This window comes from Talpa occidentalis, unplaced genomic scaffold (assembly GCF_014898055.3).
Source record: "Talpa occidentalis isolate TD23 unplaced genomic scaffold, MPIMG_talOcc4v2.1 talOcc4.6, whole genome shotgun sequence".
Lineage (NCBI taxonomy): Eukaryota > Metazoa > Chordata > Mammalia > Eulipotyphla > Talpidae > Talpa > Talpa occidentalis.
The window spans coordinates 129540914-129565419 of record NW_023604972.1 but is presented as its reverse complement, the minus strand read 5'-3'; the positions used below and the strand labels follow the sequence as shown (position 1 = coordinate 129565419).

Sequence of the window (24506 nt, the reverse complement as noted above, 5' to 3'; positions counted from 1 at the left end):
CCTTATTTTTCTCCCTGTAGCTATTACCCACCTTGCAATAAAGAAGAGTGTAAATGACAGCTTCTTTATTGCAAAGTCAGTATGCTCAAGGGAAACTGGAAATAATGAAAGATTTAGTACTCCTGCTGTTCATATTATTTTAGGGTCTTGACACCTTGAAAGCTCAGCAGAGACTGAAATTCTAAAGCTGACCATGGGTTTCTTTAACCTGCTGAATATTAAAACTTTTTCAAGCAGTAAAAGATTCCTTAATGGTGGTTTTGGGAAGAGCTGGTGTGAGGCAGGCACCTGGAAACAGATACAAAGAACTTTGGCCAAAACTGAGGAAGAATCTTTGTTTCCATGGGGAGAGCAAAAATAAAAACAACATAGGTTAGAAACTAAGAAAACATTTTTAAACTGACAATGTGTTAATTGTAAAGATATTTTCCTCAAACACATATAAAATGATCACAGTTGTTTCATGACTATCTATCATAATAGCTTTAATAAACAGTGACCTTGGCTGACAATGCCTCCTTAATTTTTTTTTATTAGCCAACCTATCTTGATAATAACTAATAGTGTCTTCATGATGTGAAGTCGGACTACAAAATCAAAGGAAAGAATATAAGCCAAAAATTGTGTTTATATAAGTCTTTAAGAAGCAGTAGATAGGGCCTCCCCAGTGGCGGAGGCAGTTGAGTGCCATGCTGTGAAGCTGTCCGCAGCCTCTACAGCGTGGGTTCGATTCCAGCCAGCTGGCGAGAATCCCACATGGCACAGCAGACCTCTCCTGTCGTGCCCACTGCTCCCCTCAGCAGTGTATTTCATCAGTCTGCCTGTTCTGTTCCCCACTCTGTCTCTGGTGGATCCTCTCACCCTCCTGCACATCTGGCCTGTACCCCGGTTCTTGTATAAATAAATAAATCTTAAAAATTAAGAAGCAGTAGATATATGTTTATTTTTAACCCATGTTTCCAATCAGATTAACAATAGATATTTTGAAATCATACCATGTGCCATTGTTCTAGATGCTAATATATCTTATTAAATCTCATAAAGGCCTCAATAGTAAGCATTAGTAATCTCTCCATTTTGTAGATCAGGAATCTGAATTATAGGGACACTAATGGATTTGTGCACATTCACATAGCCAGAAAGTTTTAGAACTGATATTTGAACCAGGCACCCACGTTTTCTATAAAATTATCATGTGTCATACAATTTAAATAGAACATTTTATGTGAAAGGGTGCTGTGAATCAAAAGGCTCAATGCACAGTTTATCACCATTTTTCTAGCCTGCGAATCAAGGTGAGGTCATGACAAACTGTGGCGGAGAGCAGATGACACCATGGTTATCAGTGCCAGGCCAATGAAAGTGATCCCTTGTTTATTTTGAAAAGTTAGTTGAGATGTCTATTTCCAATGCAAGCAATGATTTTGACAGCTTGGTAATTCGAAACTAGAACAGTTTGCATGTGATCTCAGTGCAGATCAAAACTCTGCGTTTATAGATGAGATGTGTGTCTCCTAACTTGCCAATATTGTTTAGCAACTGATTTCTAAACTTGAAGATGCAAATAGTAAAGGATCAGAGCGTCAGCCATGCTGTTGATTTGTCCTTGACATTCCTGTTGCTGATTTGCGGGGTGAGAAACCATCAATGCTTTGTGGTTTTCAATGCAATATCACTCATAGGTATGTTCTCAAATGTTATAAATAAATTTAAGTAATATCTGAAAGAGGGCACGGAGATATAATTAGCTTAGTTCTCCCTATTGTCTATTCTCCTTTTCTGTGGATTAAGATATATACAAGTAAGTATGTTTCCGACCAATGAAGATCTCAGCAGGACATAGGCACATACACACATGATTTCAATGTCTGGTAGAAGGACAGAGAAGACAATATAGAGGGCCCAACAAAAGTCATCTTTTGGTTCAGGTAAACCTTACTGCATACGATGTTTGGCTGATATTAGAAGGCCTTATAAGCATAATTAAGAAGAGAAATGCAGATTAAAGGAGAGAAAAAAACTATCAGGAAGTTGTAACAACAAAAGCAAAACTATGGAGATGGTGTAGGGTATTGCGTCAGGCAACACCACAGTGATAAAGAAAAGAAACAGAAGTCATGGAGCAGGCAGTAGGAAGCAGGATGCTGACCTTTTTATTGATAAAGAAGTGTGGGTCAAACTGGACACTGGACTATGGGCTTAAGGGAGGGTGAGTATACACCCAACTCCCACCCATGGCTCTAATCTCATTAACAAGGTGTTCCACTGATCAGTTCCTGGGCCACAAGACACATCAGTATTGCCCCAGGGTGATCAAGCAGCCCTGCCTTGTACTACACCCACAGTGGGGAACTAGAAGTTGTTAGGAATTACAGGAAAATACCTAAGATTATATGTATTATAATTTACATATGATATGTAATCTGTTTATCACTTATGTAGTCAAGTCCAATAAAACATTGTTTTAATTATTTCTTTTATAATTTTATAGCTATTAAAAATGAAAAGTAATGGAAAGCAAGTGTTTGAGGAAGAGCTTCAGAGTTCTGATTTGTGAACTTTCTTTTGCCCTGGGGAATTCTTGGGGCCCCTGCGAGGCACTGAATAAAGGCAGAGGTGGTTCTCATTTTGACTCTCCAATAATGGCACTGGCAGTATAGACAGAGTGTGTTTGGGTCATATATTATCAGTCCTCTGGGAGCAGAACATGCACCTTATACATGGGTTTGGGTGGAGGAAGTTAGCTGAAAACCTCACAGACACACTCACAGGAATTTAGCCTCTGAAACTTGGCAGAAGAGGGAGTGAGAAATGCCACCATCTTGCCTCTCCTAAGAAGATATTCTACCCATTGACTGGATGCTGAAGGGAGGGAAGGCACGTTTTCTGCAGGATTCCTGCCCAAGTAGCCTTACTATCAAGCTGAGCTGGGAGATGGGAATGGATGGGTAGCCACAGATACTGGTCCAGTGCCATAATCTCTTGGTATTCTCTGTCTTGCTTTAGTGGATTTTCTTCAATGAATGTTTCTCATTTACTATAGGCCTCAGGAAATTTGTTTAATCTTCTGAGCATATTTTTCACCATTTTTGCTTTTTTTCACAGGTGATCATGTCCGCAGAGAGCCTCCTCATACTGCTGTTCTTTAAATAGAACCCTCATCCATTCCTGGATTGACTTTCTATTTTCATTCACTCCCATTATACTCTATGCTGTTTTAAGAAGTTTTTCTTTATTTGTATCTTTGCAAATCTCTGCAATGAAATCATCCCTATTCATTGCTATAGAGCATTCACTTTTTATATAAATGTTGGCAGATGTAAGATAATTTATACACTTTCTGTGTATAGGGTGTTTTTCTTATCCAAGCATCTTTGAATTACTTGAGGCGAGCTTCATTCACTTCTGTGCTACCAAGGTCCAGAGATGTTATTGTTATTTTTTTTTTTTAAATAACAACCAGTTACTTAAATGTCATATTAGATTCAAAGCACAGTTCAAGTTTTCTCTGCCTATAAAATAGTTACATATTTCTACTTCAAGGAAACAGATTCAGGGCTTTCAAAATATCTTATCTAGGACAATCAAATCTTTATGGTTACTGAGGACATTCTCACTTTCAATACTAAAAGTTCTCAGGTCCAGAAAACTTCTTAGTCCCATATAAAATTGAGACAATTGATCACCTCGCATATAGTTAATATGTAATGCATATGTTATAATTTCCAAAGGTCATGCAAGTAGAAGGCTGTCCATGTAGTAAACCACTATAGACACAGGTCATTTTATTGACATTTTGTTTTCCTGATGAAAATTTTAAAAACTCAGGAACTTACACACTGCATACATAAAATAATGTCTCTATTTGTTTTATGTTTCTGCATATCTATCAACCAAAATCCAACATCTTGCGAGTTAGTAAATAAATTTATTTAGTCAGTTCAGTCTACCAGTGACATAGAGTTTGCACTCCATAAATCAAACCACTGAGATTCGATGAAAGATAGCATGAAAAACACTAACTTTTTAGACAGAAAGAACAAGTGTTATATACCAATTCCTTTAGCTTCCTTGTGCAATTAGGTTACATTTTTTCCTTCTAATGACTATTTTCTTGTAGATTTAAAGAAACAAAACTCTTGCTCACCTACAAATTCTTGCTTAGTTCTTGGGCCAAGTGGTGGCATACTTAACCTTCAACTAAAAAATACCTGATATCCAAAACACCCATGCAAACCCCTGACTTATGAACTATGCACCAATAATCAGTCACTGTTTTCACAAAATGGTGCTCACTGCTTAATGGCACCCAGTTTTTAGCTCTACCAATTTGTGAAGTTTGGTACCTCCCACTCTATAGAAACCCTCTACCTTCTTCCGAGTATGGCTGAAACTTCTTTGAACATGCTCTACCTAGCTAACCACTTTCGGAACCTATAACTTGTCATTCTCCAAGACTGTGTGTCTCAAATGAGGCCATAGAACTTTCCTGATGCCCTATCATGATCCCTACACTGGCTGAACAATAAATATGCGTCAACAACCCCCATCTCCTATTGTGACATTCTACCCAATATAGCAATTACGAATATTTATCAAAAATGGTCATTAATGAACTGACAATGAAAACACTCTTCATTCCTGTCTATTTTCAGAGAAGATATAATCCATCTTTAAAATATCTGATCATAAGGAGATACATCCTCTCTCTAGTGAACCATTAAATGTTTACTTTATGTTTATGACACTTCACATCCACCCCAAGGGAAGAGTGATATATTAACTGGAATTAATCACAACATTATAATATGAACTATCTGATTTTTTAAAATATTTATTTTTTTTATTTATACATACAAGAACCAGGGTGTAGGCCAGAAGTACAGGGGTTGAGAGGATTCACCAAAGACAGAGTGGGGAGCAGAACAGGAAGATATGCTGAAATACACTGCTGAGGGGAGCAGCGGGTGAGACAGGAAAGGTCTGCTGCACCATGTGGGTGGCTCCCTGGCTGGAGATCAAACTCTTATTGCAATGGCTGCTGATAGCTTGATAGTGCCAACTTTAACACCTGTGCCACCAGGGAGGCCCCTGAACTATCTGATTTCACTTAACTCACCAGTTTAAATGAGCAGATACCTGCAATATAGAATTTGTATTACCTTATACTGATTTGGTGAGTAGATGAGAAATAAAAGAAAAAAGATGATGTTTAGGATTTATATACAATGAGGCAAGTCCATAGTCCATGTGTCCGCATAGCAACAGTTGCTAAGGAAACTGTTTTTACAATTGAATAGAAATCAAAAATTAAAGCATTAGCCTAATCTGTGCAGGTCATTTGACAGAGTACAATTTTATTACTTTTCTATAAATGAGTTTTCAGAAATCCCTCAGAAAAGTTTTAATCTCTTCATTAGGTAAGCATTCTCCTTAAAATTGTTTCTTTTAATTTACCTAATAACTTTCTCAGTTAATGGAAAAGCTAACTTTGACCCTGTCCCAATTCTCAAACACATTTTGTAAAATGTACCTGATGGTCTATTTCCTCAAAAGGTATTATATCTCATCTTTTCAGTAATAAAGATGTGAGAATAATGATTCAGGTCAAAGTAGGAACTATATTTTGCTCAGGTAATAATAATAGATCTTAACTTTTCATCCCTGTCTCCTCTTATTTTCTAGTGTTTTAATTTTATTTGTTTTATGGCAGATACTTAAATGAAAATAAAATCAGTTCAATTTATCTCTAAAAACATATAACTGAGCCATATATAGCAACATTTAGAATATAATTGCTTTTTTAACAATTTAAGTTTTTTTTTTTTTCCTTAGGAATCGAAATGTCTATGAAACTTTTTAAAATAGTGGTTGCTATTTCTCTATTTGTTTCTTTCAGTTTTTTTCCTATAATTTTCTTTCTAATTTTTACTTTCCCTTTAGTAGAATTAAAAATTATCTCTTAGGGCCTCCCTGGTGGCCCTCAGGTTAAAACACAACCTGTGAAGCTATCTGCAGCCACTGTAGCACAAGTGCAATCCCCGACCAGGGAGCTACCCACATGGCTCAGCAGACCTCTCCTGACTTGTCCGCTGCTCCCCTCAGCAGTGTATTTCAGTCTGCCTGTTCTGTTCACCCACACCTCTGGTCTGTACCCCAGTTCTTGTATGCATAAATAAATAAATCTTAAAAAAATTATCTCTTAGTTCACCATCACCTATAAGTGTTTTATGAGAAATTAAGTGTCTTAAAAATCATAATGATTGGGCCTCCCCGGTGGCGCAGCGGTTGAGCGCTGGTTTGCGAACCTGCCCGCAGCCTCTGCGGCACCGGTTCGATCCCCGGCTGCTCCCCGGCCACCAGAGGAGGGTCCCACATGGCGCGCAGACCTCTCCTGCCGCCCGCTGCTCCCCTCAGCAGTGTACTTCGGTCCTTCTGCCTGCTCTGCTCCCTGCTCTGGCTCTGGTGAATTCTCTCACCCTCCCGCGCTTCTGACTGTACCCAGTGCATGTGTAAACAAAACAAGCAAATAAATAAATACATAAATAAATAAACATGCCTCTATAAAATTAAAAAAAAATCATAATGATTTAATAAAGACATAATTCTCTATTCTTAAATTTTCTATTTGTGGGCATTTAATATGATTAAAATGATCTCTGAAGAAAGATAAATATACCATGATAAACATATTACTAAAATTAATATTTTCAATGTTTTTATTACTTTGCAAGTTGCTTTTGTTTCCTTCTATTATAAGTAATTTTTATATAGTCATACATTCTCTTCCAACTCTGTATCCTTTTATGTGTCTGTATGCAAATCTTGCCCCCAAAGCTTCATAACTGGTCTTGGGTTTATTCTTCAGAGAACTTGAATCACCCAATTCTAAGGTAAGAAAAATAAATTTAAAAAATACTGATTGAATTTGTTTTCTGCACCTAAAAGTTTCAATATTCAATGAATAGTCTTGGTTTGCTCATGTATTAAAAATATAGATAGTAATAGAATCCCTTTATTCATGAAATTTCAACAAAGTCAAGTCCCTCTAGGAAACAGTCATTGCTTCCTTATTAAAAAATTCTGTCTTTTTCTTGAACCTTGTTTATCTACTTTAATTGGTGCTAATAGTCTCAAACAGAGAAAGAAATAATTGCATTTATCGTATTATATAGGAAGCTACTTTAGAGTAGGAAGGAGTCGTCACTGAATTCACTGGTGTCTCCATAACATTTTGCTCTCACATGTTTGATTTGTAGTATTTTATGAGAACATTTGACTGTTCTTGTTACTAGTGACCTGGTCACATTTTAAGCATGGAATTATTTCTTTTGTATTTTGGAGTATTCAAAGAATTTATTATAGTCTTTTTCAGTAGATTCATCACAACTGCTGCCTTGAACTGAAATAAATGCCTATTATTCCAGGTACATTCTGGATTATTTACTTTCTCTACTGTCCAAGGCCAAATGACTCTGAAAAATATGCCATTTTAAAATATGTCAATTACCATTTGAGCTGCAAATATAGATATCATATTCTTAAAGAAACTTTTCCCTTTTTTCCTAATAACTAATATTTTATTTATTCTTTATGAGTGGTCTACTATTTGGCTTAATTGCATTCTGAAAGTAAGTCACATACTCTTAAATTATGAACTAATTTAGGGTAATATCCCTGATTATTTCATATATTTCCAAGGAGGGCTTCATATCAATTTATAATATATTTAAAGTAACTAATCTTAAAAAAATCAAAATAATATAAAAATTTTGAACAAATGTGAGAGCAGGGATATTCTCTAAAAGTAATTCATGAAATTGTAGATAGAAGAGAAAGAGCTATGGGATTTGATGTTACATAGGGTAGTCCTCAGCACTTTCAAATAAGGCAAAGAACTGGAAATTTTCACGAGCAAAAGGTAAACGCAAATGGTTATTCAGAGAAATTTAAACACTTAATATCTTAAGGATAGAGTCTCAACTATTAGATGATGTTAATGAACATTTTCCTATCCAATAAAAGATAATAAAGAAAGCTAAAAAATTATCTCTTGATGTCAAATATTTATCCAAATACATAATGCAAGGCCTTAATGAAAGGTAGGGTGCATATTTATGTTTATTATAATTAATGCTAGATGCAGACTCATACCTATATCCGGTATATAAATATAATAGTTCTTTTGTGTTTTAAGGATTTGTGTACCTTGGTGTTCACAATTAATCTTTATAAGGCTCAGCCTCTGCCATTTTAGCTCAAGGTAGTCAGGAATATACTTTTCTTCAGTTAAAATGGTTTCTCAGCTTCTTAGTTTCTATAAATGGAGTTAATGGAAGCTAAATGTAAGCAGTACATTTGCAAGTAGACTTCATACAAACATCAATTTCAGGAAAATAATTCTCCTGAGGGTCCCAAACACTAAGTATAACACAGTTATGAAAAGTCAAGTGGGGCAAATTCCCAAGGTACTAACATGTTTAGCTATACTGCAGTGCCTCCAATTCACACTCTCTTTTATTTTTTCTCTGAGTTTCTTAGAAATATGCTATAATACCCAGCCCTATCTGCTTTTTCCCCATGTGTATAATTTGTGCACAATATCCCTTCTTTTTCCTTTAATATTTTTCCTGTTGTTTTTGTTCTTATGATCCTAGAATATGTTTGAATGATCTAAGAAATTATAACAGCTATCTCAGCACTATAAAGCTATTTGCAGCCACTGCAGCACCAGTCCAATCTCTGGCTAGGGAGGCGACCCACATGACGCAGCAGACCTCTCCTATCTCACCTGCTGCTCCCCTCAGCAGTGTACTTTGGTCAATTTGCCTGTTCTGTTTCCTACTCTGTCTCTGGTGAACCCTCTCAACTCCCACACCTCTGGCCTACACCCCAGCTATTGTATGCATAAATAAATCTTTAAAAAAAACACTAATAGTAATAACAACAACAACAACAATAATAATGGTAATAATTCCCAGTAAAAAGGGGTAACATACTCCTAAATTAATACCTGGAAAACGCAGGTAAGCAACAGATATCAAATAAACAGCACAACTAAATATGTCAAGAAACTGTATTTTGATACTTATTTTTCACAGCAGATTTTTACTATCACTCTTAAGTGAGCAAACATGTTTTTCAGACCAAGAAAAGGTGATTCATACCTCATCTTTCCTTAGCTGACATGACTCAAGCCTATTGTTGACTCCAAGGACATGGAAGGAAGGCAGCTTTCCTGACCATTCGAAAGCATCTCTGTCTTTGATAACACCTCATGGGGATCAATTAGACCCATCTTGTGTACAGTGAGCGAGGCAGGCTTCTACCTATCAGGAAAAAGCTAGGGACACTCTATTTCACAGAAAGTAGTACTTGTCAGGCACTACCTCTGTGACATAAAAAAATAAATAAATAGGGGCCTCCCCTGGTGGCGCAGTGGTTGAGCGCTGGGCTGAGGAGCCGGCGAGGGTCCCACATGGTGCGCAGACCTCTCCTGCCGCCCGCTGCTCCCCTCAGCAGTGTACTTTGTTAGTCTGTCTGTTCTGTTCCCCGCTCTGGCTCTGGTGAATTCTCTCACCCTCCTGCACTTCTGACTGTACCCAGTGCTTGTATAAATAAATAAATAAATCTTAAAAAAAAGAAGAATTTCTGTAAAATGTTGGCTCCCTCAGACTGTGTTTTAACTCTAAGCATTTTCTTGTGTTTAGAAGTGTGTAGCTTTAACATTTACCAAGTGGTATTTTCTACTTTCTCTATTTTTTTTTTTTTTTTACTTTTAAGTGCTATATCAAAATCAAAGCTTTCCTAATAGTTTTACTCACATTATTTTATCGGTCTTCTAAAATAGAATATATAGTGTATTAAACAACTCAGCCTTTCTCTAAGATAGCGTGTTTCACTAGCAAATTAAATTCTCTTCATTTATTGAAATGTACAGAGTTTCCATCTAAATTTATTTACCTTTTTATTATGTTCTTACAACCTTAATGTTTCTTCCATAACTGATGATATTCTTGAAATGATCTGTAAATCGACTCACTGGGGAATTCCCCTTTTCACAGATATCAACAGCATCCACAAGCTCAGGAACAAGATTAATGACAGATTAACCTTCCACAGCTACTAATGCAGCAGATTCTTAAAAATGTCCCTACAACACTGGTGATAAATACAGTTTTCTGGAGTTTAACCAAAAGTGAATCATGCAATATGGACATACAACATGGTTGTCCTTTTCCCAAGACAAATGCACTTTACTGAGTTTTCTGATGATCACAGAAATTCTTGAAGAAGGAAAATTGTCCTCAGCCCTTGAGGGCATGGAGGTAGATTAAATGAATACAAAGAGCAGTTTGCAATCTCTCAAGTCATTTTCCTAAACTCTACGAATGAACTACTATTTGATTGATCTACGATTTATGGTTATTATATATTCCATAGCATAAAATCTTATGAGATATGTAGGCATAGTTTCCCTCTGTTAATAGAGTAGTATTTTGCATTAACAGTCTACTTAATACTTGTTTTGGTCTGATTCTTGAATACTAAGATTTTACTGTTAGTAGTAGAAGATTTATTAGAATAAATCATGTGTTTCTTTCTCTTTCTTCTTTCCTCCCTGACTCACTTCCCTAACCCTTCACGTGTTCTGTTTGGTTCATTGTAATCAGAATAGTTGGGTCTGTAGAAATCAATGGATGTGAACAGTAAATCATGGGGTGCATGTTTTGTGGGCCTGGGACTAGGAATTAAGTGTATAGAAGTTACATTGAATCAAAACAAGGCTCAAAATAAGCTACAGGACAATGATCCAGCAGCCTTAGGTCAGAAAGGAGCTCCTTGCAAAGTCTGGAATTGTAGCAATTTGGCAATTCATCTTACTCTAGATGGACTCTGTATTTCCACCCACAGACACACATGTCACAGTGAAAAAAAGGAAGAGCAAGTTCAAGTGATCAAACTATTGGTCTCATTCACTCACTTTGGGTAAGGGACAGCGTTTGAGAATGATTGAAAAATGCATAACTGTCTATTATATTCCAAGCAATGTGAAGGTATCTTAAATATCTGTATTATGGAGACTCACCCTTTGAGGCTGTATTATTAAACCCTTTTACAGGTGAAAAACAGAGATTGGTTAGCATGGGACTGACATCAGTCAGGTCCTTCCTCTAGAGCTTATATAAAGTCATTATATAATCAAGTATCATATTCTATAACAATAACTCACGCAGGTTCAATCACTTTCTCTGACACTCAAGAAAGAAAATGTTCTCACCTAACAGCACTGCTGCCCACATCGAGGTCCTGTGCAGTGACAGCACCGATGATGGTCCCCACCGGGGTGTCTTCAAAAACCTCCATGGTGTACAGAGGCTTGCTGAAAACCGGGGGTTCATCCACATCCAGCACGCTGATCTTCACTGTGGCCGTGTCCTTGAAAGGACCCGCAGATTGAAAGCGGTGGTCAAGGTGAAGGTTGGAGGCTTCTACTTTAAAAGTGTAAGCCTTCTTTGTTTCAAAATCTAATGGCTGTAGTGAAGATAAAGCAACAGTAAGGCGATATAGAAGGTGGCCAAGCTTCAGAGAAATTTGCAAGTTAACAACAACTGTACTGGTCTGAATTAATTTCATTTTCTTTAATCATTAGAGTTAAGTACAAGATAATCAATTTAAGAATCGCCTTCTTGTAGATTAATCTGTGTTTCTTGTAAATATAATCATCTGCATATATTAAATAACATATATGGGCATTGCACATACATGCTAGGTAGGTCTTATCCATTTTATGCGAAGTTAAACAAGAAAACAAGTCTTGTAGGAGGCATTCTCTGCTCTTATCCAATACTGACATCTGGTGGTGAGAAGTAGTGATTAAAACACAGTTGAAAAAATAGTTGAAGATATTTGGGATTACATCTAAAAAATTGGAATACAAAATATATTTCTTCCTGGAAAATCTTCCTGTTTTGACAACAATACATTCTTCTGCTAAATACTCTTGAATATATAGGTCTTTTTGTTGAAAAAGGGCTATATCCAGATTTAAGACATGCAATGGTAATTATGAAAAGATTTCTGTCCTTTTGTTTTCCCATAATTTTACATATATGCATATCATATATATAATAAATGGGCATTGAAAAACAGAATCAGAATACTTTACCAAAAATTAAGACTTTGAATATACATAATCGGATTAAAGAGGAAATTGAAACAAAATATTTGGAAGTCATTTGTTCCTGGAGTCATTGATCCTCAATTTTAATTTTATATTCATTTATTCTGAATGTTAGCTTTATACTCTCACCAGATAAATTATGGTCTACAAATATGATGCTGCTATATTGATTTATTTAAATGAAACCTTTGCAACCAATGACTCTGACTTCTGATCACTTATCAAAAACTAAGAGAACCAGAAATTAATATTAACAGTGATTTTACAGAACCCTTAAAGTTTCTACTTTCTTATTAAATTCCCTCTCACATATCTACAAAGACTTGTAAATTGTTGCTTCAACAAAATTTTTTTTTTTTTCCTTATTGGGGGGAAGATAGAGTAGAAGTGATATTTTTCTCTTCTAAGGACAAGATTGCTCCTCTATGCACTTTCTCTGAGTAAACAGAAAGAAAAGAAAAAAAAAATAACTATGAAGTTCTCCAAGCTCTCACCACCTCAGAAAATGTATTATAGCAAATTGTAACAGCTGTTTGACTTGGCATTCAGTCTCCTTCACTGTAATTTTCAATTTCATTTTCATTTAGGAGATCTATATTTATTTTTCCCTGTAATTATTCCTTTTATTATCTACCTGACCCCATTTTAGTCACTTCTCATTTGCTGTGTATTCAATTACTTTTATATTTTGTAGTAACCTAACCCACATATATTTACATAGAGTACTCAATTTTTTTTAATATCTACTTCTGTCTTTTTAGGAATTTTGATTTCCCTTAAAGATAACACAAGAAAGAATGGTATACAGATAGGCCATGGTTAATCTTAGCGATATTGTTTACATGAAGATAAAGTAACTATAAAAAGGGAGGAGACAGTCCATGATGCTCTTGTTCTGAGCACTCTGCAGTTGGTCTAGAGTATTTTAAGGAATCAGACTCAAGAAAAGACAAACCATTCAGAACTGTGAAATACTATTCAAGCCAAAAAATTAGAAGTGGCTACAATTACTGGGAAAGTTTAACCTAGAGTGAAAACAGGTGAAGGCAACATGGGACTAACATTTTCAAGTATTTGAAGAACCAACCTACTTAAGATCAGTTAGGGTTATTTTATAAGTTTCTGAGTAGTGTAAAAACAATAATTCAAATTATTAATAACAGTAGCATTGGGTTCAAGGGAAAGAAATATCAAACAAATGAAACCATTCAAAACTGACTTGATTGAATAGTCACTGATGTGACTTTTTATCACTGCACTATGTGCAGTGATAAGAAGATGCATGGCAAATGAGATTTTTTCTCACTTGACAATCAACAAACAGAATGGAGAGAAGCATGTCATTTTGTTTAGTGGATAAGTTGTTTGAAAACATACTAACTTCCAGGGCCTCCGTGGTGGCACAGGAGTTAAAGTCTCAGCGTTATCAAGCTATCACAAGCCACTATAGCCTGAGTTCTATCCTTGGCCAGAAAGCTGACTCACATGGCACAGCTTGCCGACTGCTCCCCTCAGCAGTGTATTTCGTCAGTCTGCCTGTTCTGCTCCCCACTCTGTCTCTGGTGAATCCTCTCACCCCCTGCACCTCTGGCCTATACCCCAGTTCTTGTATGCATAAATAAATCAATCTTTAAAAAAAAAGAAAATGTACTAAGAGAAATTAGATGCCTTGAGAAAAGTCTGAGCCGTTATGTATAGCAGAAAAGGCTGCATTGGCTGATTTAAATTAAAGATAAAATAGATTTTCTGTTGTTGCAAACTAAATGCTCTATGAAAGTCAAACAATATAATTTTTCTTGGTTAGTAATTCATAGCTTCTAGCATAAAACTATTTGACATTATCATTGTAGAGGGCCTTTTGCTTAGAAAGTTAATTGAGCAATCCTGGCTCATATTTACTGCAAACTTTGGACCTAGAATAAATTTTTCAGAATGTAGGAGTAAGTGCCAATTGTTTCTCATTTCACTCTACTTTATCCTAGACTTTGAAATGTCTCTGATTATCTGTATGATTAGGCAAATTCTTCTACACAAGACATACATTTTATTGACCTATTAGATGAACATACTTGAGCTAGCTGATGAGTTTGACTCCCCAATTCAAAGTATATTTCAAGCACAGAGATTAAAGTCCTGAAATCCTTTCTATGTTTTTTTTTTTTTTTTAGTTGATCAGACATATTTTGTGCCTTTTAAGATCTGCTGACCTATCACAGCAGGTAATTATCTGGTGGTCAGGGAGAGAGTGTGATCAGGGAGACAGATTGCATTGAAAGAACCTGTCTGTGCATACAGATTTTTTTTTTTTCTTTTCTTCTTCTTCTTCTTTTTTTTTTTTTTTTTTTTTTTTTTTTGCAACTGAAAACATGAATCCTGCGGTGATCAAAGTACTGGAGCAAGTAGTAGGAGAAAGGCCATAATGATTTCCTTCATGGCTTTACTTCTTCATGACCCAGATCCTGAGGCAATGCTACTTTATGAAAATAGATAGCTTGGAAAAAGTAAAGAGAATCAACAGTGAAATCTCTCTAGTTGTTTTTATCCTACTGTTCTGATTGACTACCTTCCATTTTCTTTGTGTGTGTGTGGGGGGGGGGGGTGTTGAGGAAAGAAACTCATCAACTTTACAAGCAACAAAAGCCTCGAGTATTGAAATAAGTACAGAACAAACGGCATTATTTTCGTCAGACAATGAATCATCTTCTGTGACAGAACTCCTTGTTATGAAGTTAAGGTCATTTAACTCTTGCAAAATAAATAGAAACTTTTGTGGCACAGCTTCGGGTCCATTCAATTTTCAGAATCTTTCCTAAAAAGTAAAAGTAAGGAAGTCTTTCCTGATTGAATAGAATATTTGGGTGAGTAACTTCTTGCCTCCTGGTTATTTCAATTAAGGAAGGTTAATGAAACCAGAATTTTCAGGAAAAAACTCACATAGTAGAGAATTGTGTTGAAAGGAACCACACCATAAGAAAAGGAATATATTTAATTGTACTTTGGAGTTGGGTAAGATAATACTGTTTTGCAACTTAGTTTTTCAATATTTTTTCTGCTCTTTGATCAGGTCCAGGTTATGAATAATAATATAAACTGTTAAATGTTAAATGATTTTCTTGCTTCAAAAAGGGATAAGCAATGTTTGGCTTCAACACAAGAGAAAAACCTCCCTGGGCTCTACCAAATCTGATCATGCTTCCAGACAGACAATGTTGAGTGAAAATAGATAGCATAGTTCTATTTTGAGGGATTTTAAAAACAGCAGTGTTAGCAGACAGAATGCCAACATGACCCCCAATTTGCTCTTCCCAGTGATCTTACTCATATATTTCCCTGCCTAGAAGTGAGGGAGGGGCCTGTGAACTGGGTCATGAATTTGTTAAGTTTTATGGAAAATTAAATTATGCAAATATAATTAAAGTCCTTAATCACTTGATGTTGAGTTAATTAAAAACAGATTTTACCAGAGAGGTCTGACCTAATCATGTGCATCTTTAAAAGAAAGAGGCAACATAGATGATTTCCTCTGGGCCTGGAAGTAAACCTGTGAGTGCAGGGGTTCTCCTGGCTGGAGCATAAGGGGTCCCCACAGGAACTGAGACTAGATTTTGACCAACGCCTAACAGAAAACAGAGAAGCCTCAGTCACAAACCACAAAATAAATAAATAAATAGTTAAATAAATAAATAAATTAAATAAATTAAAAATTCTGCCAATAATTTAAAAGACTGTGATTGAGTCACAGTCTTGGTCCTGGGCCCTTTGATTTCTCCTGGGAGACCCAGGGCAGAGACCCAGTAATCCCTTCCCGGATGCACAGTAGTTATACTTGTATCCTATTCATTTTTTATTTTTCCATATTGATTTAATTTTTAAAGATTTATTAATTTATGCATACAAGAACTGGGGTACAGGCCAGAGGTGTGGAGGGGTGTGAGAGGATTCACCAGAGACAGAGTAGGGAACAGAACAGGCAGACTGACTGAAATACACTGCTGAGGGGAGTGGCAGGTGAGTCAGGAGAGGTCTGCTGTGCCATGTGGGTAGCTCCCTGGCCAGGGATTGAACTCATGCTGCAGTGGCTGCAGATAGCTTCATAGTGCTGTCTTAATCCCTGTGCCACCAGGCAGGCCCCCATATTGATTTAATTTTTGTGGCAGAAAAGTGTCATTTTCACCAGCACAGTAATGTCACCACACTTGAGGAAATGTTTCCTTTAGTAACAAGACTCTACCTTCTCAACGAAATAGATCTTAATGAGAAATGTGCTCTAACATCGCCAGTGACTCCAAATAGCGAAAGTCTGTGGTTTTATCTGAAATAGACTATTTAATTTTCAAGATAAGCAGTTACCTAACAGATTTATACTAGGCTGCACCAGGAAAAGAGACACTAGAACGAACTCTTATTAAGTAGGTTTACTAGATCAGGCTGTACTATAAAGATAAGTCTTCAGATGAAGCATTATTTTGAACCAAAATCAAGTTTCCCAAAACTTAATTTTATGATCACTGTCAATTCATTGATTTGTTGGTAGCACTTTCCCATTTCATAAGAAATTATTCTAAAATTCCATCACTACTCAATTTACATATTAAATCATCCAGTTGTGATGTCTGCACCTACCTCTTTAATATATTCAAGTCAATTTAAATTCACATAAATTGAATCATGTATTTCATTAGATTATACTGTGTGACAGTAGGGATTGAGGATGGGGTGGGTAGGAAGTTAAATTATATCCATTTATAAAGACTTCACATTGTAGAGAAGGGAAAATACAACCCAAAATATGTAATTTTTAGTTAGTAATAAAATTTACGAGGAAACCAAGTCGGGAAACTGGGACAGACAGAAGCGTCAGACATTATAAAGAACAGACAGGAATTGCGTTTCTGAAGATGTAACTGAGCTGAGGTGAGAAGAGCAAGGCCTGGGAAGTGAGAGGCATATTAGTCTGAGGTAGGTAAGTTAGGCAAGATGTGTGGAGCATTTTATTCCTCCTTTCAACAAATATCTCATAGGCACTTACCATGTTCTAGAAATGATTATAGATGCTGGAATAGAAAAAAGAAAGACAGAAATCACTACCTGCCTGAAGCTTGCTTATGGGATAACATAAAACTTGAAAGGCAGATGTTTGTTATGTATGTCATGTGTTGGGCTGGGGCAGATGCTGGTGTGTGTGTGTGTGTGTGTGTGTGTGTGTGTGAGAGAGAGAGAGAGAGAGAGAGAGAGAGAGAGAGAGAGAGAGAGAGAGAGAGAGAGAAGTTTGTGAGAGTAAGCAATAGGAGACTCTAGTCTCTCATCACTGAGGAAGGGATGCAACATAATATTTCACCAATAATGTCAAACAATTATTTGGAATATAAAGTTGTTTTATCATGCTGAACATTTTTGACAGTATTTGAGTTTTAAATGAATAAACTGCCTTAGAAAAACAATGGAATTCCAGACACAAAAGTTTTTCAAATAGAAATGTTCAAGTGAAGAGACATGTTTCACAAGTTTCATAAAACTGATCTTTAAATAAATGTGTTACAGAATTATTCATTAGAAATGCACTTAATTTTTCTATGGGTGAATTAAAATCACATTAATAATTTTGTTAACTTATGACAAAGAGTTAAGAGTATGCACTGGAGAAAGGAAAGCCTCTTCAATAAATGGTGTTGGAGAAACTGAATAATTACACGCAAAAGAGTGAAAGTTGACCACTAATGTGGATCTGCTAGACTTAAGCGGCCTGTTCAGCCACCATTATGGTTACCTGCAGTTCTGCATTCCTATACAAGGTCAGAACTGCCCTTCAGAACTGGTCAGTCAGCCATATGAGCCAAACCCTACACGGTGCCTTTCATCTCAATCAAGAGCAGAAAGCGTGATCACCCTGGGAAGGGTATGTATCAAGAGGTATGACCAGGAATGCCTGGGAGGCTGAGGATGGATGCATAAACTTACCCCCGACTCATACATCATGAGGTATGACCAGGAACGCCTGGGGAGCTGAGGACCGATGCATGACAAGGGACCACAGAAACTGATCAGTGGAATGCCTTGTTGATCATGGCCTTGGGTCTGGGGTCTAGTTTCGATGACAACACTTGGTCATCAAGCTGATAACATGGTCAGCAGACTCGTGTCCCCCCAAGCCCTAGATGACATTCCTGAGTTTCACCATCCTTTTTCCTGTCCTCCTAACACACTGATGCTCTGTGATCATTCTATCAATAAAAATGGCCAGGATCTTGCTCTCAGCAGCATCCTGCCTTGTGCAGCCTGTTCCATGACTCTCGTGTCTTTATCAGTGTGGTGTTGCTCGACGCAACACACTATCTCACACCATACACAAAAATTAACTCAAAGTGGATAAAAAATGCTTGAATGTAAGACCTAAAACTACTAAATACCTGGAAAAAAAAACTAGACAAAGCACACCATATCTTAGGATCCACTGATGTCTTTGTGGATTTGTCTCCGACCATAAAAAAAAATAAAGGAGAATATAAATATTTGGTACTACATCAAACTAAAAAGTTTCTGCACAGTGAAAGAAACTATAACTAAAACAAAAAGACACCCTACTGATTGGGAAAAACATTTGCACACCATACGCCTGACAAGGGGCTGATATTAGAGATCACAAAGATTTCATCAACTCAACAAAAAGAAAAGAATTAACTTAAGAAATGGGCAGAAGAGTTAAATAGGCACTTCTCCAAAGAAGGCATGCCAATGGCCAACAGGCACATGAAATAATGTTCATCACCAGTTATCATCAGGGAAATGAAACTCAAAACCACAACAAGATGCCACTTTACATGTGTGAGAATGGCCTACATCAAAAGACCAGAAACCTCGAGTATCAGGGAGGATGTGGTGACAAGGGTACCTTGTCTACAGCTGGTGGAAAAGTAGACTGGTCTAGTTCCTGTGGAAAACAGTATTGAGACTTCTCAAAATATTAAAAATGAATTTGCCATAGGATCCAGCAATTCCACTCCTCAATGTCTACCTGAAAAATGCAAGATCACTAATATCCGTGCCATATGAACTAAGTTCATTGCCGCACTATTTACAATGAGCAAGCTATGCAAAGAACATAAGTGTCCAAAGATTAGTGGATTAGGATGATATGGCATATATGCACCGTGGAATACTAAGCTATAAAAATAAATAAACTCTTGTCATTTGCAACATGGGTGTATGAAGAGGGTTATGATAAGCAAAATAATTCAGAGAAAACAGACAAATGGTAGATGGTGTCATTTATAGGTGGAATGTGAAGAAACAAAAAAGCACCAGATACAACTAAACCAATAAAAACTCCCAGAAATCTGACTGTATAGATTGAGGCATCAGAGTCGGGGAGAGGAGTAAGGTGCGGAAGAAGCAGGATGGACTATGGTGGGGGACTGTGGGTAACCTGGTGGTAGATGGGGTGAGGTATCATACACCTGAAGTGCGTGATCCAATATCTCTAAATAATGTACTGTCTCATAAGCCAATATTGTCTTACTAAAAATGATTTCTATTGTAGGTAAGTTACACCTTCTGGGATTTTGTAGCACTGCAATCTTTTAATAGTTTTAATAAACTAACTTAAAAATCATGGACATTATTTTTATGCCCATATTTTAGTGGCAAAAATTTTGGAGCAAATTCAGTAACTGAAACAAGACAAAACAAATTTTGAAATACTTCTACTGCTTCTATATGAAGGTTTCTGGTAATATTTTTCCTAAAATGAGCTATTTCATTAACCATTATAATTGTTTAATTAAAACACATGTTTTATGTGCATATATACTATGAATTAGAGCCATCTAGGGAGGTCAATTATCTCTTTAGCTTCCGTGAGTGACTAATCTCATATTTTGCTTCTAACCTGTATTGCTGTTAACAGCAGTTGAAAATGTATGCTTTTTAAAAGTATACGATAATTTTATGCATGTTGTGATTTTGAAAATTTATAATTCTCCCTTGAGCATCCTGCTTCCCAAATTTATTACCAATAAAACACTATTTCAAAATAATTTAAAAATATGTTAAACTTTACATAATATGTGAGAACTAAGAAAAACAGTGTATCAGAAATTTTACCAATATAAGACTGCTGTTGGATTTTAATCAATTAAAATCCAACTTTATATAGTTTCTTCATCATGGTTACACAAATATAGAAATGATAAAGTACCTTTGGGAGTCTAAATATAGTAGGAAGAATCAGATGATTTTAAACCGTCCATGCTGTAAGTGTCACAGAATTTTGACAGAAATGCTGACATCTGGGAAGGAAGTATAGAGTAATCAGCTTTTCCTGAGAACTCACGAAGTCTTTGGTGTGAAGGGTAGGAGATAAATAGCAAAGAACAGAAAATAGTTAAGATACTCATGTAGGACAGTCTTCTGTGTAAAAGAAAAAGGGAAACTAGCATAATTTTAGTAGAAATTCCAATAAATTGGGTGTATCTGAAGTGTACCCTGTGTGGGTGAGTGCACGTGTATGGGTGTGCATATGTGTGTGCAGGAGTTTTACTAGTGATGAAAACAATAGCTAATTTCAGTATGACAGTAAGAGGAACAGAGTTTGGTTTTAGCCATGCATTCATGGATGGAAGAACAAGGTGGATGAAGATAGATAGTGAGGCTGAAGGAGTAGCCAGGGCATCATGGAGAGGATAAAAAGGGTTGTTAAGTCAACACACAATTTAGAGAGTAAATTCTAACCCTTGTTCATGAGAAATCCGTGGCTGGTCTTTAAATTTTGCCTGGCAAGAGGATGTCAAAGTCCATGGAACTATCTTAAGAAAAAAAACCTCAGTTTCTGGATAATGAATTTGGAACAAGGTGGAACCTTCTCCAGGAGAAAGCATGAGCAGTCAGCCTTTTGTTGAGAAAAGAGAAAGCATTTATCTTTAGACATTTTGAGTGGACAAGACTATGAAATGCACAGAGATGCCAATAAAACATCAAAACAATCTGTATTGGGTGCGTTAGTCTGGGGCTAATTTGGAGTTGGCGAGACTGATTAGGGAAATTATGTAAAAAGTTTAAAAAAGGTTAAGACAAATATGTACAAAAAACAGGCACATGATATTTAGAGAAGCAAAGACATCACTTACTGTTCTTTTAAATTATGTATTTCAGAATTGTTAAAGATCGGTGTACTTTAAATTTAATTAATTGAGGTGTATAGTTTATAGTTATTCCAATTATATTTTTATCATAAGTGTTATTTTAAAGTTAACCACACGATGGTGCTGTGCTATCAAAACATTTCAGATGAACACACTAAGACTTCCAAAAAAAAAAGAGCTTTACTGAGTAACAGGACAGAAGTAAAATATAAAGCTCCAATGGTGCCAGTTGAGAGCTGAATCTCTTTAGTAAAAGGTCCTGATGCTGATGAAGAATGAATTATTTTACCTTATGCTTTTAAGGCAAAAAAAAAATTTTTGCTTGGAATTCAATCTGATCACAGTCATTAGATATGAAATAATACTCCCAAGTAACATCAAAATAGTAAGACTTTTTTAATATGAAAATATTTTTATTCATTTTATTTTTTAAAAGATTTCTATTTTTTTCATTTTAGATAAATAGCAAATAATTCCATATAACATCTTTCTATCTCATTTAAGATGTAACCTACCTCCAAATTTTTAGATAGGATATAAAATTTAAAATGTTTATTATCATCTGTTAGTGTTTTAATTGATATAATACATGACAACATATCACTATTTACTTGCTTCTACTTGCTCAGTAATATATGACATAATGTAGAATAAGAATAGTTTTGTGTGTTTTTTTCAAAACCAATATCTTGAGCCTTGGGGAGATTTATAAAGTTTCATAATGTTATTCTGAATTCAAAGTGACACGTGAAATGGCATTCTGTCACAGTGCTCATAAACTGAATCTAAGTTGAGGTTAAAAAATAAAATATATAAAAATGTCTTTTTTTGGTCTCAGCTCATATAAACCTGACCATAATTTTTGTCCACTTAGACCCTCCCTTTATAGAGAAAAAGGAGAGAGGGGAAAATAATAAAGGGAAAACAAAAATTCTGAAGGTAAAACAACAGCATTTGTGCCTCAGAAAATATGCAGCATTTATTTTATTTTTAATTAAATTTACAAAAAAAAGTAACACTCTGAAAACAAAGAATATCATGCTCTAATGTTTGTCAAATAATAAAACAATAAGCATTCAGTAAATAGCTGCATATTCAAGTGGAGAATGCATATTTTTTGATTCTTGGTACATTTAATGTACTTAACATAATTCCTGTATGAATTTGGTTTCTCATGAAAACTCTTCTTGCACTTCTATACTGGGATATAGGGAAAAGGGAAAGTTTCCACAAAGCAATTTTAAGAACATTATGGAAATTAAATACTGCTGTGGATGTTTAGATACATATTTATTATCATGCATCCAATATTTATAGGACTCCTAATGATATGTGCAAGATAAAATTTTCTGAGGCCTTGCAGAATAAATGCAGAAATAGTTCTATAAAAGTCTTCAAACATAATAAAAATCTAAAGAACTGCAATTGTTTAAATTATTTTTAGTTTTTCATATTCTTTATTCAACTGAATATTTTCTCATTGTCTAATTTTTATAAAACCAAAATGTCATGTTTAATCAAGTTATATATGTGTGTGTATATGTACGCACATATGCACACATTACAACATACATACCAGGTAGGTAGGTAGGTTATTAGAAAGACACAGACAGATACATGATTTAAATTTTAATGTCCTCCTGATTCATATTTTAAAGAATCAAAAAGAGAGTCCAAAGATTAATGAAACCAAAAACATGGTTCTTTTAAAAAATCAACAAAATAGATGAAGCTCTAGTGAGGCTCATAAAATAAAAAATTAGAAGGAGCTCTAGCTAGACTCACTTAAACAGATAGCATCAGAAACAAAACAGGAGAAGTCATAAGGCATCTCAGAAATTCAGAGGATCATAAGAAATTATTATGAACATCGCATGCTGGTAAATTGAACAACCTAGAAGAGATGGACAAATTCTCAGAAATTTACAACCATCTGAGACTTAATACGGAGGAAACAGAAAATCTGAACTGCCCTATTACAAGCAAGGAAATTGAAACTGTAATCAAAATTCTCCCCCAAAACTGCAGACCAGGACCAGACAGTTTCACAAGCAAGTTCGACCAAACCATCGAAGATGGGCTAAAACCGATAATCCTTAAGCTCTTCCAAAAAAATTATGAGAAAAAAGGAAGACTTCCAGACACATTTTATGAGGCCAACATTTCCTCATAACAAAATCAGAATAAAGAACAAAAAAAGAATAAAAACAAAACTGCAAAGCAATTTCCCTGATGAAGATTATACATTTACAACATTGTAAACCAGTTTCACATAAATAAAAGAATGAAAATAAATCTCAAAAAATTAGATTCAGCAAATGTTCTTTGCAAGCTGCAATTTAGTTTTCCAAGAGAACAACAGTTTAGCAGTTATGGATTACCTCTGGAGTTTTTTCATTTAAAGACTAAAATAAATTACAACATTGAAAGCAAACCTATTCAAATGCTTGATGTAGGGGCCTCCCTGGTGGTGCAGCGGGTTGAGCACCGTGCTGTGAAGTTGTCTTCAGCCTCTGCAGCGATGGTTCGATTCCCGGCCGGCCAAGGAGATTCCCACATGGCGCGGCAGACCTCTCCTGTCTTGCCCACTGCTCCCCTCAGCAGTGTATTTCAGCAGTCTGCCTATTTTGTTCCCCACTCTGTCTCCGGTGAATCCTCTCACCCTCCCGTGCATCTGGCTGTACCCCGATTCTTGTATAAATAAAAAAAATTAAAAAGAAAAAAATAGTAATAAAAAGAAAAACAACAAATGCTTGATGTAATTTACTGTTGATCAGATTATTTATAAAAATCATTTTGGGGCCTCCCCTAGTGGTACAGGTGGCTGAGTAAAGCGCTGTGAAGCTGTCCACAGCCTCTGCAGCGCAGGTTCCATCCCGGTCAGCCAGCGAGAATCCCACATGGTGCAGCAGACCTCTCCTGTCTCCTCCGCTGCTCCCCTCAGCAGTGTGTTTTGTCAGTCTGCCTGTTCCATTCCCCACTCTGTCTTTGGTGAATCCTCGCACCCTCCTGCACATCTGGCCTGCACCCCAGTTCTTGTATGCATAAATAAATAAATCTTTTTAAAAAATCGTTTTGGTTGTTCCTCTAAAATGTAGCCAACTCTCCCCATTTTTCACAATTCACAATTTCCATTGCTACAGTGTCATGGTCTGTATCACCATCATCAGTCTCCTGGATTTCTA

General features: G+C 36.0%; 1 protein-coding gene across 5 annotated transcripts in view; it reads right to left on the bottom strand.

Annotated features, from left to right (window-relative positions):
- Positions 1-24506, bottom strand: part of CDH12 (cadherin 12) — a 783460-nt gene that overhangs the window by 19365 nt on the left and 739589 nt on the right. For all 5 annotated transcript variants that reach the window (XM_054687850.1, XM_054687851.1, XM_054687853.1 and 2 more), the window contains one exon: positions 11282-11535. In XM_054687850.1, coding sequence (XP_054543825.1) covers positions 11282-11535 — 254 coding nt within the window. The remainder of the gene's footprint in view (positions 1-11281; positions 11536-24506) is intronic.